Raw genomic sequence first — 19,040 nt, forward strand, 5'->3', positions numbered from 1 at the left:
TTCAAAGAAGAATGGTCAGTTGCCCTGAGGGTATCTGAACCAAACTGGGTCAGGGAGAGAGGAGCTAAGAGAGCAAAAGGCAGCCCGATTCAGGCCTCCTGTATTCCCTCCGCTTCCACTTGCCAGTTCCTTCACTGAGCAGTGGCAGCGTGTGGGTGTACATACAAACACAGGTAAAATTTAGATATTTTTATCCTCCTACACTCTTCTTAAATGTAGAGTCAGTTCTGATCATATTTGAATATAGTCATGGTGATGATTTTTCTTTCCCTTTGTTCTTGCGCCTCTCAATTTTCTGCCTTTCTTGGTTCACGTTGGACTTGATATTCCTGGTGAATATCATGAGGAAATGAATAACATGAGGAAAGCCTATCTGGCTGCGCATCTTTACACACACCTTGAGATGGACCTAACCTCTGCCCACCCAGAGGAGTGCTGGATCCCAATAGTAGCAATCTCTACTGCTCTGTGGAGAGGCGCAGGGATGTTCTGGGATGTTCTGGGTGCTTGTGTTTGGGAGTAGCTTTAAAACATCTAGAATAGCTCTGGGTTTTTTATTTGTTTGTTTTTGTGGTGCTGGGGATTAAACCCTGGGCCTCTTGAATAGGGAAGCATCGACCACAGAGCCACACCCCAGGCCTAGAATAACACTCTGAATTACTATTGTTTCTGTCATCAGTGGTCATGGTATCTCGCTATTTGTTTCTCTTTGCTTAACAAACACCCAAACACACATGCCTTACCCTCCTAGAAATGAGAAGAGATTATGAAACAAAAGTGTATGTACTCCTTACAATATGATGTCATCAGGCAGAAACTCAAAAACAGAAAAAAATGGAAATTTACCAGGAATTAATATGAAGTCCTGTAGTTTGATTTTAAAAAATAAATTGTACAAATAGATATTTGACTGAAATTCACATCTACATTTGAGGATTCTCCAATTTGATGTAAGCCAATAGCCTAATGTATGTCCTGACCTATCTAGGATAGGCAGGAGTCCCGGTGGCAAAGCAGACTGGAAATAACTGCTGAGGCAGTGGCCAGTCAGATAGTATGAAGTCAGCAGTCTTAGAAGAGATGAGGCAGAGCAAGGTCAGAAAGGTCAAAGACAAGAGACAGCCCAAGGTTGTGACTGGTGACAGCAAGAAAACAAAACGAGGAGATCTGTAATGTCAAAGCTTAGAAATGAGCACCAAGAAACAAGTGGGGAGGAGGCTGTAGGGAGAATGGAGGTCAGTTAGCCAACTCTCCTGCTGTAAAAAGGCTTCCAACTTTTGTTTCTTTTTTCTTTTTCTTCCAACCTTATTTTCCTAGGCAGCTTCCCAACACCTAGATTTCTCCATGCCCTAGAATTTAAATTCCTCTTAACCTAACCTCATCCAGTTAAAGTGATCTCTCTAAATGTGTTTAATAGGAAGAATCACCTGCATCGGATCAAAAACTCAGAGCCCATGTGTGGAGGCAGGGGTTCCTTTTGTTCTGCCCTGCTCCTCAACCTTAGTCGCTATTTCATTATTTCTGGATCATCTGCCCTCTCACACATGCTCTGGTCATTCCTGCTTCCCTGCCTCTGCTAATGCTTCTTCCTCTCTGATTTCCTTCCCTTTATCACATATGGTCTCCAGAGGTTCATCTCAAGTCCTACCTCTCTCATTTATCCTGTGATAGCTCCTCCTGCCCTCATTATCGTCTCCCTTCTCTCACAGTTCTGTATAATAGAATATGGTTCATTCATCATGGGCGGGAGGGGAATGATCCCTTTAACGTAATTAATAACTCCTCAAGTGGTTTGTGAACTTTGAAAGGATAGAAAAGTTTTCCAGACAGTGCATGGTACAGAAGAGAGTGGGGTCAGGAAAAATAATCTGATTTTTCAGTGCTGGCTCTATGATCTTTATTTAGCATATACCTCTCTCCAGGCCTTAGTTTCCTTCTGTGAAAAAATGAGGATTTATGATTCCATGCTCTGAGTTTCTTACACAGGTGATCAAATGTTTATATCCAATGATTACAGGCAACCTCATTTTTTAACTTATTAAGAACTCTAATAAAGTGAAGGATTATCATAAGAAGTTCCATCATGTTATTTAAATAAGGCAAGGGGATTTGGGAACCTGAATTTTGAGATGGATTTTAATTCATGCTCCACCACTTAATATATTGCCTTATAAAATTTTCTTACTTCTCTTGCAAAATGTGAATGTCAGTATGACAAGGATTATGGTGATAGAGCTGGCTTATATGCCAGTTTATAGGAGCCAATTGTCAAATATTTAAAAACTTTGTAAGCAAGATATTAAACCACTATTAGCTTAAATCTGCTATGGTGGGAGTATTTATACTGGGGAAATAAGCAAACACTACAAATCAGATGCCTATTGTTTTGGAGAGTTGATTTACCAGGACATAACTGAAAAGTGCAAACAGTGCTGTCAATTATAAAGCACTGTCTTACTTATCATTAAAATTAATAATGGTACTGGGCATGGTGGTGCATACCTATAATCCCAGCATTTGGAAATGCAAAAAAAGTAAATTTTTCATAAAATATACTTTGAATGATTTTTTTAATTAAAAACCTTATGTGTATGTGTGTGTGTGTGTGTGTGTGTAGCTGAAGATTGACCCAGGCCCTCACATGAAAATTTTAAATCTATTTTTAGTTAACATGTAAACTTTGTACATATCCATGGGGAACCATGTGATGTTTTAATACATATATACATTGTATAACACTCAAATCAGCGTAAACCTATCTGTTTGCCCAAACATTTATCAATTTTTTTGTGGAAAAATATTTAAAATCCTTTCTTTTAGATTGTTCGAAATAAAGCCATTATCATTACTTATAGTCACCCTGCTGTGCAATAGAACACCAGAACTTATTTCTCCCTTCTAACTGTAACTTAATAACCTATTGACCAACCTTTCCCCATTGTTCCTCCCCTGCACTTGATCCAATCTCTGGTAACTAGTATTATATTTTCAACTTCAATCTCTGGTAACTATTCTATTTTCAACTTCTATGAGATCAACTATATTAGATTCCACATGTGAGTTCATATGGCACTTGTTTTTCTGTGCCTGACTTATCATCACTTAACATAATATTCTCTAGTTGCATCCACGTTGTCACAAATGACAGGATTTAATCTTTTTTCATAGCTGAATAATATTCCATTATGCAAATGTACCATATTTTCTTTATTCATTCATCCATCAATGGACACTTTGGTTGTTTCCATTTCTTATTAATAGTGCTGCAGTGATAATGGGAGTGCAAGAGATTCCTTAATATAGCTTTCATTTCCTCTGGATAAATAACCAGTAGTGGTATTGCTGGACCATATAGTAATTCTAATTTTAAATTTTGGAGAATCTGCTATACTGTTTTTCATAATGGCTCTTCTTATTTACATTCCACTAACAGTTTATAGGGGTTACTTTTTCTTCCACATCCTTGCCAGCACTTATCTTTTGAAGAATAGCCATTCTAACGGGAGTAAGGTGATATCTCATTGTGGTTTTAATTCGCACTTCCCTGATTATTAGTTATGTCAAACATTTTTCCATATACCTGTTGGCCACTTGTATGTCTCTTTTTTAAAAGGAGAGAGAGAGAGAGAGAGACAGAGAGAGAATTTTTTTAATATTTATTTTTCAGTTTTTGGTGGACGCACATCTTTATTTTATTTTTATGTGGTTGAGGATTGAATCCAGCACCCCATGCATGCCAGGTGAGCGCATTACCGCTTGAGCCACATCCCCAGCCCCACTTGTATGTCTTCTTTTGAAAAATGTCTATGGGTCTGTTGCCCATATTAAATCATATTATTTCTTTTTATGCTGTTGAGATTCTTATATATTATGGATATTAACACCTTATCAGATGTATAATTTGCAAATATGTTCTCTCATTCTGGAGGTTGTCTCTTCATTCTGTTGATTTTTTTTCCTTGGCTGTGCAAAATATTTTAGTTTAAATCCTGATTGTGTGTTTTTCATGTGTTTCCTGTGCTTTTGGGGTTTTATCCTGCTTTGACCAAATTTAAGAATGATGTTGCGTGAGCTAGCTGATCTAGAACAAATCTGTTTGAAAGGTTAGATAGCCCCATATTACTCATGTACAGATCAGAACTAAAGAACACGTTTGAAGAGCTGAGGCTCAGTTGTGTTGCTCCAGATTTGGTGCTGTATAATAAAAAACATTGATATCTCAGGAAGTTGTTTTGTCATACACAGAAGATATTTGTCTACATGACTTAATGAATGTCTTAGAAAATAAAGCAGTGCCCCAGTAAGATAACGCTTAAAAAAACAAGGAGAAAAAAAATAGTTGTAACTTATAGTAACATAAATTATAATAATGTAAGTACATATATACTGATTTCCCTTGTGGAAAAGGAAGTCATTTTATCTGATTAAAAAGATAACAGATCGAGGTGTGGTGGCACATGCCTATGATCCCAATAACTCCGGAGGCTGAGGAAGGAAGATCACAAGTTTGAAGCCAGCCTGGGCAATTCAGCAAGACCCTACCTCAAAATAAAAAATAACAGGGGCTGGCGGTATAGCTCAGTGATAGAGGGTCCCTGGATTCAGTCTCCAGTATGTGAGGGGTGTTGGGGGAATGATAGTTATTAATACAGAATGCTTGGAATACCTTGAAAATCACAACACTCTAAACTGCTCCCAAATCTAACCAATTAACTATTGTTAATTCTGTTAATTCTTTGGATGAATCCTTCTGGTCTTTTTCTTGTGGGTGTGTTTGTGTACCCTTTTAAATGAATTTTTCAATTTTATATATATATATATATACACACACACACACATATATAGTTCCAACCCTTTTAAATGATATGTCATGAACAATTTTTCATGTTAATAATTATTCTTTCACAACATAATTTTTCATTGTGAACAGTATTGCATCAAATAGAATAAACCACAATTTAATCCTCCTCATCATTTTAATGTTTTTATTATATAAACAGATGTAGTAGTAAGGACACTAAAGAAACAGTGATCTCAGGCCCTGCTTTTGTTTTCCCAGGTTTGGGAGCCCTCTTGTGCATCAGACCTCTATTCTAATAATCCTCTGAGTGTCATCTCAGGACCTTGGTCACACTCATGGCACGATGGCCAACCCTCAGGAGCGCCTGAGCTGCTCCTCTTCTCCGCATTTCCCCTCGAGTGAAAACAAAACCTTCAATGGACTACAGGATGAGCGTGCAGCCATGGGGAACCACCCTCCACCCAGGCTCCTTGAGGACCAGCAGGAAAAGGGGGTCGTGCGAACAGAGCCAAGCGACAGCATGAACAGCCCCGTCACCACAACAGTGTTGACCAGCGTGAGTGAGGATTCCAGGGACCAGTTCGAGAACAGTGTTCTTCAGCTAAGGGAACAAGATGAATCAGAGATGGCTGTGTCTCAGGGGAACAGCAACACCGTGGACGGGGAGAACACGGGTGCAACTGAAGACATCAAGATTCAGTTCAGCAGGTCAGGCAGCGGCAGTGGGGGGTTTCTTGAAGGATTGTTCGGCTGCCTAAGGCCTGTGTGGAACATCATTGGGAAGGCGTACTCCACCGATTACAAATTACAGCAGCAAGGTAAGACAGTGTGGCCGGGGCAAAGACTTCTTGCATGAGTGCACCATCAGCACCATTCCCTCCAACATTAAAAACTAGATAACCTTTAATGTGTGAGTCAGTTAAAGAACTAGGTCAGATGATTACCCCATGTCAGTTCCCTTCAGACCTTCTAAATAGACCAGATGCATATTTGGTGTGTCTTTTTTGGTTGGAACCCATCTTATATGGTCATCCTGTCTAGTGGTGTCCAAAGTAGAGAACATACAACACAATCCATGAGTTTATAAGAAAAAAATATTGTAACTCCTCTTTTTCTCTCTTTTAAAATTTCTATTTTCATGCATTAAGCATTTTTTTTTTTTTTTTTTTTTTTTACTGTTAGCCTATACAATCAAAAGGTCTGATGGCCGGACTGGGGTTAGAGCTCAGTAGTAGAGAGGTTGCCTCACACACATGAGGCCCTGGGTTTAATCCTCAGCACCACATAAAAAAATTAATTAAAAATAAAGATATTGTGTCCATCTACAACTAAAAAAAAAAAATTTTTTTAAAAAGTCTGATGGGTAAAGTGGCATGAGTCTCTAATCTCAACTACTCGGAGACTAGGTGGAAGGATCACTTGAGTCCAGGAGTTCAAAGACAGACTGGGCAACATAGCAAGACCTCATCTCAAAAGAAAAGAAAAAACAGTCTGATGGTCATTGGGCTAATTCATTACCAAGCAGAAGTCACATGGTAATGTCCTTGAAGATCATAGGACTACCTTAGATTACAGTAAAAAGGAATTATTACTTTATAGTAAAGGCATAGAAAGCTCACATTTTGAGGAAAGAACAAAATATCTAACAAATCTGGAGAAGAATATGTCTAGATCCCACAGTTTTTTAAATAGTGATTTTTCAGTTGCCATTATTGTATAACATGTGTATTCATATATTAGAATTCAAGTATTATACTTTTGAAGTAGGGGGAACACGTGGTCCTCGTGTTCTTTATAACCTAACTTTATTCTCTAAAAGGACTTTTTACTGATAACAAAAGCAACATATGTATGAAATTTGAAAAATAAAAGTAACTTCCCTAAAATATGTTAAAATAATCTATGATCCTTACTCTCTTGAGAATAACTACCATTAATGTTTTAAGAATATGTTATGTTGGGCTCAGCACTTGTCTAGCATGAACGAAGCCCTTGGGTTCTATCCTCAGTGCCGCAAAAAAGAAAAAAAAAAATCAGCATGTATGTTGTTTGTGCATGTATATATACTTTTAAAAATGGAGACATACTATTTGTAGCATTTTTTCATTCATATTGTGAACATTGTGTCTATTTCTTAAATATATTTTAAGCATCATTTTTAACGCCTACCCAATATTAAATTGTCCAAATGTGCTAACATTTATTTAAAGAATCTCCTATTGCTCAACTCTGAATTTGTTTTTATTTTTAGAGATCATAAGTCACATTGCAATGAATATTTGTCTATCACTTTATTTTTGCATATATCTTTGTTTAGTTCTTAGTATAAATTCCTAGATGAACAATCATTGAGTCCAACAGATTTTTTTTTGTTTTTTTAAAGATTTCTTTTTAGTTGTAGATGTGCACAATACCTTTATTTTATTTATTTACGTGGTGCTGAGGATCAATGCTTGCAAGACAAGCACTCTACTACTGAGCCACAAACCCAGCCCAGATTTGTTATTTTTAAAGTTTTTGATACATGTCCTTGTGGCCTTATTTAAATGATTCTTTTCTTGAGTGCTAGCATCAAGAAATTCTGGAAAGAGCTGGGTGCGGTGGTGCATGCCTGTAATCCCAGCAGCTCAGGAGGCTGAGGCAGGAGGATTGTGAGTTCAAAGCCTGCCTCATCAAGGGTGAGACAGTAAGCAGCTCAGTGAGATCCTGTCTCTAAATAAAACATACAATAAGGCTGGGGATGTTGTTCAATGGTCAAGTGCCCCTGAGTTCAATCCCCAATATCTCCCTGCCAAAAAAAAAAAAAAATTCTGGAAGGAAAAAAATATAGACCAAAATTGAGATTGTTTTATTTATCTTACAAGTAAATAACTGAATTTCAAACTCTGTGACCCTTCAGTCTGTTCATCTTTCAGTCAAGAGTATGGACAGCTTTTCTACAAGAATCTATTGACATCAGTCACCATAGTCCCTTTTCTCATGCATCTGTGTTTCCTATTTCCGAAATAGGAAAATACCAAAAAAATCAAATACCAACTTTCTCTCTGTACCCATCCTCCAGAAGTATATTGGGATTTTTACTAGTAAATCTAACAGTTCTAAGTACTTTTCAGGATTTTTCAACCACAGCATCCATTCCTGCTGCATGCAGAAATTCCTCATCAGTTTTGTGTTATACATATTCTGTCTGTCTGTCTCTCTTTCATGCATACACTAATACCCTACACATTCTACTCTCAGCTGCCTTCCATGATTTTTAGGTTCCAAGGAAATTAAAGTTGTTTCTTGTCACACAAAGTTTGAGGAGTCCTGTGTTAAGCAGTACTAAATAGCAATATGGATTAAAAATTGGAAATAAGGGCCAGGCACAGTGGCACACACTTGTAATCTCAGTGACTCCAGAGGCTATCCCAAGTTCAAAGCCAGCCTCAGCAATTTAGTGAGGCCCTCTCTCAAAATGAAAAATAAAAAAGACTAGGGAGATGGCTCAGTGGTTAAGCACCCCTGTTCAATGCCGGGTCCAAAAAAAAAAGGAAATAAGGGTAAACACAAAAAAGAAAATAAAAATTACCTGTCATCCTAAAACCCTTTCTTTCTTTCTCATCCTACAATTAACTTCCTTCCTTCCTTCCTTCCTTCTTTCCTTTCTTTTTTGTGGTACTCAAAATCAGACCCAGGGTCTTGCACATGCAAGACAAGTACCCTACCACTCATCTATATCTGCATCTGTCCATAATCCATTCTTAATAAACATATTTAACTTATTATTTTTTAAAAGTTCCCTTTTCTCTGCTTAGACATAAAACCTAATAAAAAACTAACACCCACTTATGTAAAAAACGATATTTGATTTTGAGGGGTTTTACTTGTCCAGTCTTGTACTTATTTTGGTGATAATTTGAACATCTCAGTGTCCAAACACATCACTGAGGTTCAGACTCATAAAAGGGGGCAACAAACATATCCTGTACATCTGCTAAATGAAGCCTTTTATTTTTTATTTTATTTTATTTTTTTTAGTTCTACAAACTTGAATTCAATTTTGTGTTCCAATCAATTATGTGACTTTCAGGAAACCTTATTTCAGGAAAAATTAAGAAACAGACCTGGTCAGCATTAATTCTCAACATGGTACAGCAGATGCCCAGCTCCTCAGCAGATTGCAAAGAGTTAGGCACTAAGGGCTAGTGTTGCTGTAGGCTCGAAGAGGGATTTACCAGCCAGAAACTGAATATAGTGCTTCCTTCTCAGCTCTGAGATCAGGGAGCTAATCTTTAATCCTACATTTGCAATCAACCACAGAATAACACATGTAACAGATGTATCCCCCTACTCTTGGTATTTAAGAGGAAATTTCACTAGATTTTTAAAAATTTTAATGATGTCTTCATCTCCCTTTTAAGTATCCTCATGGTGAAACCCAAGTAAGGTAGTATGTGTTATTGAAATATTTTATGGACAAATAGTTTCCCATCCTGAAGCAGGTATTATCATGGCCACGTCTAAATAAACAAAAGAAAACTTTTGCCTTAAAGTAGGTGTTTTAGTCAGCTTTTTCGCTGCTGTAACTAAAGGACCCAACCAACACAATTATAGAGGAGGAAGAGTTTATTTGAGTGCTGATGGTTTCTGAGGTCTTGGTCCATAGAAGGCTGGCTCCATTCCTCAGGGCTCCAGGTGAGGCTGAACATCATGGCAGGAGAGGGTGGCAAAGGAAAGAAGCTCACATCATGATCAGATAGTAGAGAGACTCCACTAACCAGATACAAATATATACCCAAAGCCACTCCCCAATTCCCACCTCCTCCAGCCACACCCTACCACTTCAGTTACCACTCAGTTAATCCTATCAGGGGATCAAATCACAGATTGGGTTAAGACTCTTACAACCCAATCATTTCTCCTTTGACCCTTCTTGTCTCACACATGAGCTTTTGGGGAACACCTCACACCCAAATTATAACAGTGGATGATGTGAGGGTTTTCCTCAGTCTTATGAGTCACAATGGATATTGGAAATAAGTTAGTAGTTATTGTGATCAATCAATCAGAGAGAGAGAAAAAGAGTGTGAGAGAGAAGCTGGGAAAGGGTACAAATGGGATAGATATAAGAGCAGCAAAAATTCTTGGAACTAACTTTAGAGAGAACATAGCCAGTTCTGTCTTATAATGAGGTTAATTATCTTGCCTGACAGTTACCCAGCTATCCAAATTTATATGTTCTTATTGCTTTCTCTTTCCTGCTACTTTCCCATTCTTTGGCTTTCTCCTGGTTACCAACAGGGACTGAAAGATGAAGCAGACAGGACTAAATTCACATTAATTGTTTTACTTCTGGTAATTAGTTCCAACAAAAAGATTGATGGATACATGGTTGAAATATTGCTTTCTTTATTTTATACTCTTGTTCTTGAATGGCCAGTGCTATCCCTTTTCTTTTTCCATGGGTAATTAAGGCTTGACTGAATATAGCTGAATAGCACAGGCATGAGCTATCATTGGAAAAAGAGAATTTTATTCCTTATTATAATACCATAAACAGTTGATATTCGAATGCCAAATATATTTGCCATTTTCATTTTAATAATTCACTTATAATTCATTTTATAAAAATACTAAATACTAGGCATTATTTTTAAAAATATAGTGATTATAATGTAAGCATCATAACACAATATGAAGAGAAAGGATGAATTACTTAATTGAATGATTTAGGAATTACTAAATAGCAATACCCATAAAATTTACTTTATATTTGCCTTCACAACACATTCCAAAATAAACTGCAGAAGGATATAAAGGCTAAATTTTTAAAAATCAGCTCTAGATAGCTTTAGAAGACAGACTACATTTTCTACAATGGAAAAAATTACAAAGTAAATACTAAACTATAATGAAATATTTTGTTTAAAATACAGTAAAATTAGCTGGGTATGGTAGCAGTTTCCTGTAATTCCAGCTACTCAGGAAGCTGAGGCAGGAGGATCACAAATTCAAGGCCAGCCTCAGCAACTTAGTGAGACCCTATCTTGAAATTTTTAAAAATTTTTAAAAAGGGACCAGGATATAGATCAATGGTAGAACACTTGCCTATTACTCATAAGGCCGAGATTCAATCCCCAGTACTATAAAAGATAAAAAATAAAATTGAAGAAAAAGGCTTATGAAAAATATTCTTTTCATTTTTATCAAAAAATATTTATAGAACTTCTTCAAATTTATTAGAATGACCCTGTCTGGATCCGGATAGATAAATGGACAATTCATACAAAGCAGATATGTGTATTAAACAAATGTGAAGAAATGGTCTGTATTTGACAATTAAACTAGTTCAAACTCATAAAAAACACTATTTTATACCTAATTAGATTAGAACAAAAAATAATTGATGATACTGCTGGCAGAGTTGTGATGAAACCAACAGGTTCAGACATTGCTACTATCAGCAAAACTAGTAAACTCCTCACTTATAATGAAAACAGTAAGTAGATGAAGAATCTGTAATACATGAAATAGTATATATCACTACAACTTTTACATAGCTGTAAACATAAAAACTAGAAAGGATTTTTAAAGAGGAATAAAATCACATCTATAATGGACAATGAGCAAGGACCTGTGGTAGAAAAAGAGATAGAAAAGTTGACCAAACTTATAAGCTTAGGGTAAGAAGGTAGGGTTGGAGAAGTGTTAGGACATACTTTGCTTGAAAGATATCTCTAATCTGCTCAATTTTAGTGGTTTAAAATACACACACACACACACACACACACACACACACACAAATAAAATACCAAGATGCATAGAAAAGTTGTCTTTCAGTGGGGTCAGAGGGTAGGAGTTCCAGTGATGGTGATGTTGGTACCTTCAGAATGGCCTCATAGAATGGTCCCTGAGCAAATTTCAAGATCTCTTCAAGTCTGTTTCTCACTTGTGTGCCTAGATACTTGGGAAGTGCCATTTGAGGAGATCTCAGAGCTGCAGTGGCTGGGTAGTGGAGCCCAAGGAGCTGTCTTCTTGGGCAAATTCCGAGCAGAGGAAGTGGCCATCAAGAAAGTGAGAGAACAGAATGAGACGGATATCAAGCACTTGAGGAAGTTGAAGCACCCTAACATCATTGCATTCAAGTAGGTCAAGGCTTTATTTTTTTTTTTCAGAAATAGAGATATTTTATTTCTCTCAATATATGTACTTAGGTTCTTACTTTGAAAGACATTTCAAAATCACTGGTAGATTTAGCACTGTGCTAGATTGATTGGAAGGACATTAAAGAACTATAAAATCTGAGTCATGTCCTGAAACCTTAAGAGGATCTTTTCACTATAAAAGTTCATTTTGCACAAGCATGCACTGCATGGGAGAGACACACACATGGGGCAGGGAGGAAGGAAGTGGGTTTCTACCAAGCAGTCAGGCCTTCTGCAACAACCTCATTTATCAACGGGGTGACAGAGGTCACTTCAAAATAACCTAATATCCCAAGACTCAGTTTAAAAAAAAAAAAAGCTAATGTCTGAAGTGTTCAGAGAATATCCAATCCCTGTGTAATAGATATTTACTAGTTTCTATTAGCATTCCTTCTTAATATTGTCTTATAATAAACAGGTACTTTCAGAGCATAATCTCAGGTTTTACTAGATCCCTTTTCTATCAATGCAAAAGTTTTCTAAATCTTGTGATAGTGGAGTTATTGATGATATTAATTTATGTTATATTCCTTTCACAAAGTAGTTGTTTTGGGGCTGGGGATGTGGCTCAAGCGGTAGCGCGCTCGCCTGGCATGTGTGCGGCCCGGGTTCGATCCTCAGCACCACATACAAACAAAGATGTTGTGTCCGCTGAAAACTAAAAAAAATAAATATTAAAATTCTCTCTCTCTCTGTCTCTTTAAAAAAAAAACACAAAGTAGTTGTTTTCAAGAGTGTGTGAGCATATATTTCTAGTCTAGACTATTATTTCTTAATATCAACTGGGATCTCTAATAGAAGGAAGAGAGGCAAAGGTAAATTTGTGGAAGTCACCAAACTTGGAAGTACTAAGATCTAAAATATTTTAACCTCTTCTACCTGTACCTTTTCCTTGAGTTCCCCCTCTCACCAGCCTTTACATGTTGCCATAGTATTGAACAAATTAATGCTAATTGGCTTTAGGTGGGATGAAAGTTTAGAAACTAGAGGTTCTGGCATATTTGATAATATTTCTCCTTCCTGGAGAGTAGTATAACCAATGAGGATATAGCTAAAAGTGAAATAACTTACATATCTCTTCCCTAAAGTAGGAGCAACTTTCCCAACAACCTTAAGAGGATCTTTTCACTATAAAACTCACCTTACAAGCCAGGCTGGTGGTACATGCCTATAATCCCAGTGACTCAGGAGGCTAAAGCAGGAGGATCAGGAGTTCAAAGCCAGCCTCAGCAACAGCAAGGTGCTAAGCAATTCAGTGAAACCCTATCTATAAATAAAATATAAAATAGGGCTAGGGATGTGACTCAGTGGTCAAGCGCTACTGAGTTCAATCCCTGGTACCCCCCTCAAAAAAAAAAAAAAAACCTCATGTTACAAAGCTAAAAATGTCATGTGACAAGTCTTAACTGGAATCACAATCCCAAAGTAAGGAATAGAAGTTTTTGGTACAGGTTTTGTAGAATGGGTTTTAATGAGTACGTAGCTTAAGAAGACTCTGTGGAAAGGGAAAAACGTGAAAAGGAGAAAAACATACTCAAAGACAAAGGAAGTGTTTAGATGTATTTCCTCATGCAAAGAACATTCATGTAGAGTACATGAGAGTGAGCTTCAATTTCTGTCATAATTCCATCATTTGTTGCCCTAGTACGGCTAGGAGGATGCATGACTAAAATTAAGTGCTATAGAGACCAATTATAATTTTTCCAAGGATGATATACTTCAAAAGATAACAGGATAATTATTTTAAGCAGCTAATAGAGACCCCATCTTCTTTTCTTCATTTTATTTCACTAAAATGATCAGATTCCCTCTATGCTGTATCCTCCTAAATGGGAGAAAGGGCCAAGAACTTCTAAACTCAGATAATAGAACAGTGGGTTGAAACAAAGAGTGTTTGATAGATTAGCATGGCTTTTGGTCTCCTGAAATGACCTAGGCTGTGTGTCCCAGGTAAGAGATCTTTCCAAGGACGATGCCCTGGGTAATGGGAGGTAGAAATGTATCCCTAAGAGGATGAAGGAGCAAGAAGCTTTATCTTTCCTTCCATCCTTTTGTTTCTTCCTTCTTCCTCCCAGTCTTTTTCCCACCTCATCCTCTGACCCTCCTACCTGTATTTGCAGTTTTCAGCATTGTTGGGCAAGTTCTGCTGCACTGCTACCCAGCCATTTAAGCTGAAGATCCCCAGTTGCCTTCACCTCCACATGGCAAACAATAGTGAGACTGTGTCCCTGGCCCATTACACCATGCATTTGGGGCATTGTGCAGTGTTACATTTGCAGCCATCTGTGCCATGTGTTGCTTGGCCAGTGAATCACATTCAGGACCGTCTGGAAGATATGAGGACACTATTAGATTTTAATACATGTCCCTGGATTCTGATTTCTGGGCTTATAGCTTCTTTTGAAGTTAGTAAGAACTATGTGTAGAAAGGGAAGTGCAAGATAAGAATGTTATATATTTTTCTTCCATTTTTTTTCTAGTAATCCTTTAAGAAAATCCAACCTGACTGTTCCTAATAAATTCAGTACCAAAGGAAGAAAAGGTAGCAATTAGAAGTGATAATAAAGCTGTTATTTATAGCAACTAAAAAACCTTGTCATAGTACATGGAACGATCGCTTCTCATTCGTCAGTCAAGAGAGATGAAAAATTTAAAACGTATCACTGTTAGACCCTTTCTGTGTTTGAGTGACAATAAAGCATAGTTGAATAGGATGCTGAGTACTTTCAAATAAATATTTATCTTGATATTCTTAAATATTTTACATAATCCCAGTCCTATTCATTATTTCTCTACAATGATAATTAAATTATCTATTTGTAGTTGGTGTGTGTTCTCCTCTGAGTTCTTTTTTTTTTTTTTTTTTTTTTTTTGAGATTTCTTAAAGGTCAAATAATAAAAATCTGAAAAAAAAATTTAAATTTGTTCTTTTTAGTTATATATGAAACTTGAAAAAAATTGCATGAAAAGTCAAGATGAGAATTCTGAGTAGCCTAGAAAATAACAGGAGAGTAATAGAAGTAGCTTTGTGGCATTTGACAGGCACATCAAGGCACAAAAAATGAAGTCTAATTAAATTTCTTTAATTATAACAAGATGTTCACATTATCAGCACCTTAAACCATGGCCTCTAAGTTCTTTCCTCACAGCAGCCTAAGAGATAAGACATGAATTGGTAGTTGGCTCAAGACTTTAACTGGATGTCATATAGATAGTACTCTGTGAACTTTTCTAGAAAGTTTCAAGGGAGGTGTACACACCATTAAGAGGTGGGACACAAAGAATTGCAAATGATAGTTATTCTCCTTTTGTCTTGAGAATAAAACTGTGAGGTAGACTTAATATCATTTTTCCCACTTTTGTGAGCTAATGGAATTAACATAGGAATTCCCAATATGCTTGTCTATACTGAAGTTTAAAAGCTAAAATGAAGGTAGTACCATACAGAAAGAGGAAGGAGCCAGGCTTTGAAGTTAGGCTGAGTTTGAAACTGACTTCTGTCACTTATTAGTTATATGAACTAGTTGTAATTAAGACAAGTCACTTTCACTTTGAGCCTTACCTGTAAAAGTGGAAGAGATAATACCTATCTTCCAGTAGTTTGTAAGACAGATCTTAAATAAGACAAACTGTGTGGGATATTAAATAAGACAAACAAACATAAACATGTCTGAAAAATATATAAGATTTTTTTCCTGATATTATTCTTCTTCCTGTTCCATGCCTCTGCACATGTTACTATGAAGGCTTTCTTCAGCTATGAATATTGAGGTGAAGTCAAGAAACATTTATCAAGGACTTACTAAGAACTTCCAAGTCTTGTGGGAGAGAGAAAAGAATTTGAAGACCTTTCCCTTCAAGGAGTCTGTAATCTCTCTGAGCAGAGAAAAACTGCATGTAAAATATTCATGGCTGCTATATGTTATAGGAATTTAGAGAAGGGAGAGATCTTTTCAGATTGGAATAATCAGGATACATTTCATGAAAGATGGAAATATAGTCTGCATAGATGTATATAATATGTTATATAATGTTACTTTTATTCTAAATAAAAATGCTTTTCAGACTACATTAAAAAATGGACTTGTTATTTTAAATTCAGTTAATTTAAAATCCATTAAGTAATAATAAAAATAATTTGAATTCTCAGTCCCCTCTATATAATACCCTCTATCTTAGTGTAAAAGGAAGATATTTTTATTCTTAACAAAGATATATTGCTATTCTAAACAATCTAAAACAACACAGTATCCAGCCTATATAAGCCTCAGAAAAGGGTGTTCTTTGTCCCAGAGTGTAATGGTTCCACATAAAACTATCAGACAGCCCAGCATATAGATATCTAGAGTGACCAGAACAAAACAAAAATTGTCTATATGCATAATAGCCAAACCTGTAACTAGAGAGATTTTAATTCTAAAGAACTAGGAACTATTAACTATGTGCACCTTTTAAATCAATTGGAAAAAGAATTTGTCTTTATTAAATATTCTTAAACTATAATAATATATATGTTTATGTATATGTATGTACATGTTTATGTTTTTTTTGGAAGGGGTGTTTGTACTCAGGCCCCATGTTATTGTATCATCATGGAATACTGTGCCCACGGACAACTTTATGAAGTCTTGAGAGCTGGCAGGAAGATCACACCTCGATTACTAGTAGACTGGTCCACAGGAATTGCAAGTGGAATGAATTATTTGCACCTCCATAAAATTATTCATCGTGATCTCAAATCACCTAAGTGAGTTTTGGAGCTTATTTTTCATGTATTTTACTTTGTTGTTTTGAAATAAGGAATTTTTATCAACTATAATTGAAGTTTTCAGACATCATTCTTTGAGTTCAGATTAAAGTCAGCACAGCGGGTAATTCTATTTGCCTATCTTTTGGAATATTTGTTGAGCTCCTTACATGTGGCAGATATGTTCAGGTACCTGACACCATTTTCCCCTTTTTGTTGTCACTTTTAAATCATATAATTGTACAAAATTCATTATTATCTGAACTATTCAACTTCTATCATCTCTGATAATTAATACCAAACTTCCCTACCAGAAAGCTTGGTTTGTTGTATTCCTACTGGTTTGTTGATTGCAGTACCGGGGACTGAACTCAGGGGTGTTCTATGAATTATTTACACCTCCATAAAATTATTCATCGTGGTCTCAAATTATTCATCGTGATTTTATAGTCTTAGTGTATACAATAGAGTAAAAATGGGTGATAAGAAACAGAGGCAAAAAATAACATAAAAACATTAGTACCAAAACTTGTTCACAAAATATATACCATAAACTTATAGGTGTGTTAATGGCACACATCTATAAATTCAGCCACTCTGGAGGCTGAGGCAAGAGGATTGCAAGTTTGAGGCCAGCCTGAGCAACTTGGCATGATCTCATCTCAAAATAAAAGATGGTTTGGGATGTAGCTCAGTGGTAAAGCACCCACTACTAAAAAAAGAAAGAAAAAAGTATCTTATAAGATTCTGTACAGGTGTTTTTGAGAACTATAAATTTGGCATTGAGCTTCTGAGAGTCTAAACAAAGGAGAAAATAAACAGGTACAAGTTACAAAGTGGCCATAAGAAACATAGTTATTTAAGAGAAGCAGAGCTATTTCTGTTAATCTCTGATTTCCAAATGATTCCTTGGTAGCCAATAATCACTTAAGTGTGTATTCAACTCCCCAAATTTCATGAAGGAAAGAAATGAATTGGTAAAATGGCATATGTCCATGTAGCTCTATTTTTTAAACATTATTTTTTTATTATTTCTCATCACATTTTGGTTTACAGAAGCAGAAAGACTGTTTTTTTCAAAAACATTTGCATAGTGCTTTATTGGTTTACAACATGTTTTATAGCCATTATCACATCTTTGATTGTATCAAAAACTGTGGATGTTAGAAGTGATAATATCATTATTATTTTTGTTTATGTAAGAGAAAGTGGGCCTCAGCCCAAAGGGACTAGGACTTGAACCTAGAACTTTTGAGCCAGACTACAGCATCCTACCTCATTATGTGAAGATAAGGGATTCATAATGAATCCTGCCTCTTCTCCTCTAGGGAAGATAAAATCAGTCCTTGGTTAAAAAGTTAATGCAACTCTTATTTATCATCATCATTCTCAACAATATTTATTACAATGGTTAGCTCATTGAACAAACTCCTTCCTGTACTTGCAAATAAACATTACTATATAGCGTTCATTCCTTCTGTTCATATTCTTAACACAATCTGTTGCCTTTCTCATCCCCTGCATACGCATAAAATATGTAAAATACTTACTAAAGGCATCTTCAAATGATCTCTTGAAACCAACATGTTCTCCTTGAGAATTAAAGGTTAGAATAGTAAGTTGGTCATCCAGTGTTAACAATGCCACCCTTAACCCTAGAGGCTGAGGTTTTTGGGTTTCAATCGAACTTCAAGAAGACAAAGATCAGGGCTGGGGTTGTGGCTCAGTGGTAGAGTGCTCACCTAGTATGCATGAGGCACTGGGTTTGATCCTCAGCACCACATAAATATAAAATAAAGATATTATATCAACCTAAAACTAAATATATATGTATATATATGCATATGTATATGATATACATATATATATATGAAGACAAAGATCAACCTGACACGTTGTAAGGAAAAATTTCACTGCCAACATTAAATCTGCAGTCTGTGTGTCCCCAACATTGTCTCAGAAGATTTCAGAAAAGTCAGTGTTATATCATCTCTAATCTCCTCCCTTTTCTCATACCAACTGAGGCAGAAGAGGAAGTTCCTACAGTTTTTCTGTTCCTAGAGGCCTATCATGTTTTTTTAATTTCATGGCATATGACACTATCAATGCTCCAATTATGTCAGATAGCCCATAATATTTTAATCCACATGAATTTACACTAAGACTATAAAATCAAAGCTCCTAAATTATGTAAATTTTACATATCCGGTGCAAAACCAGGGGAAGGATGTGGATGGAGGTATTCCAGAGCAACTGTAAGCACAAAGCTGTTGAGTAAGTAGCAAGTCATTTGGCGTTGGGGGTG

The 19,040-nt window shown here is 36.3% G+C and overlaps 1 protein-coding gene across 1 annotated transcript in view; it reads left to right on the forward strand.

Moving 5' to 3' along the window:
- Positions 1–19,040, forward strand: part of Map3k13 (mitogen-activated protein kinase kinase kinase 13) — a 96,595-nt gene that overhangs the window by 45,704 nt on the left and 31,851 nt on the right. Inside the window, exons 2-4 of the mRNA XM_027951504.2 lie at positions 5,060–5,619; positions 11,745–11,928; positions 16,544–16,735. Coding sequence (XP_027807305.2) covers positions 5,145–5,619; positions 11,745–11,928; positions 16,544–16,735 — 851 coding nt within the window. The 5' untranslated portion in view covers positions 5,060–5,144. The remainder of the gene's footprint in view (positions 1–5,059; positions 5,620–11,744; positions 11,929–16,543; positions 16,736–19,040) is intronic.

The sequence above is a fragment of the Marmota flaviventris genome, chromosome 8, assembly GCF_047511675.1.
Source record: "Marmota flaviventris isolate mMarFla1 chromosome 8, mMarFla1.hap1, whole genome shotgun sequence".
Classification (NCBI taxonomy): domain Eukaryota; kingdom Metazoa; phylum Chordata; class Mammalia; order Rodentia; family Sciuridae; genus Marmota; species Marmota flaviventris.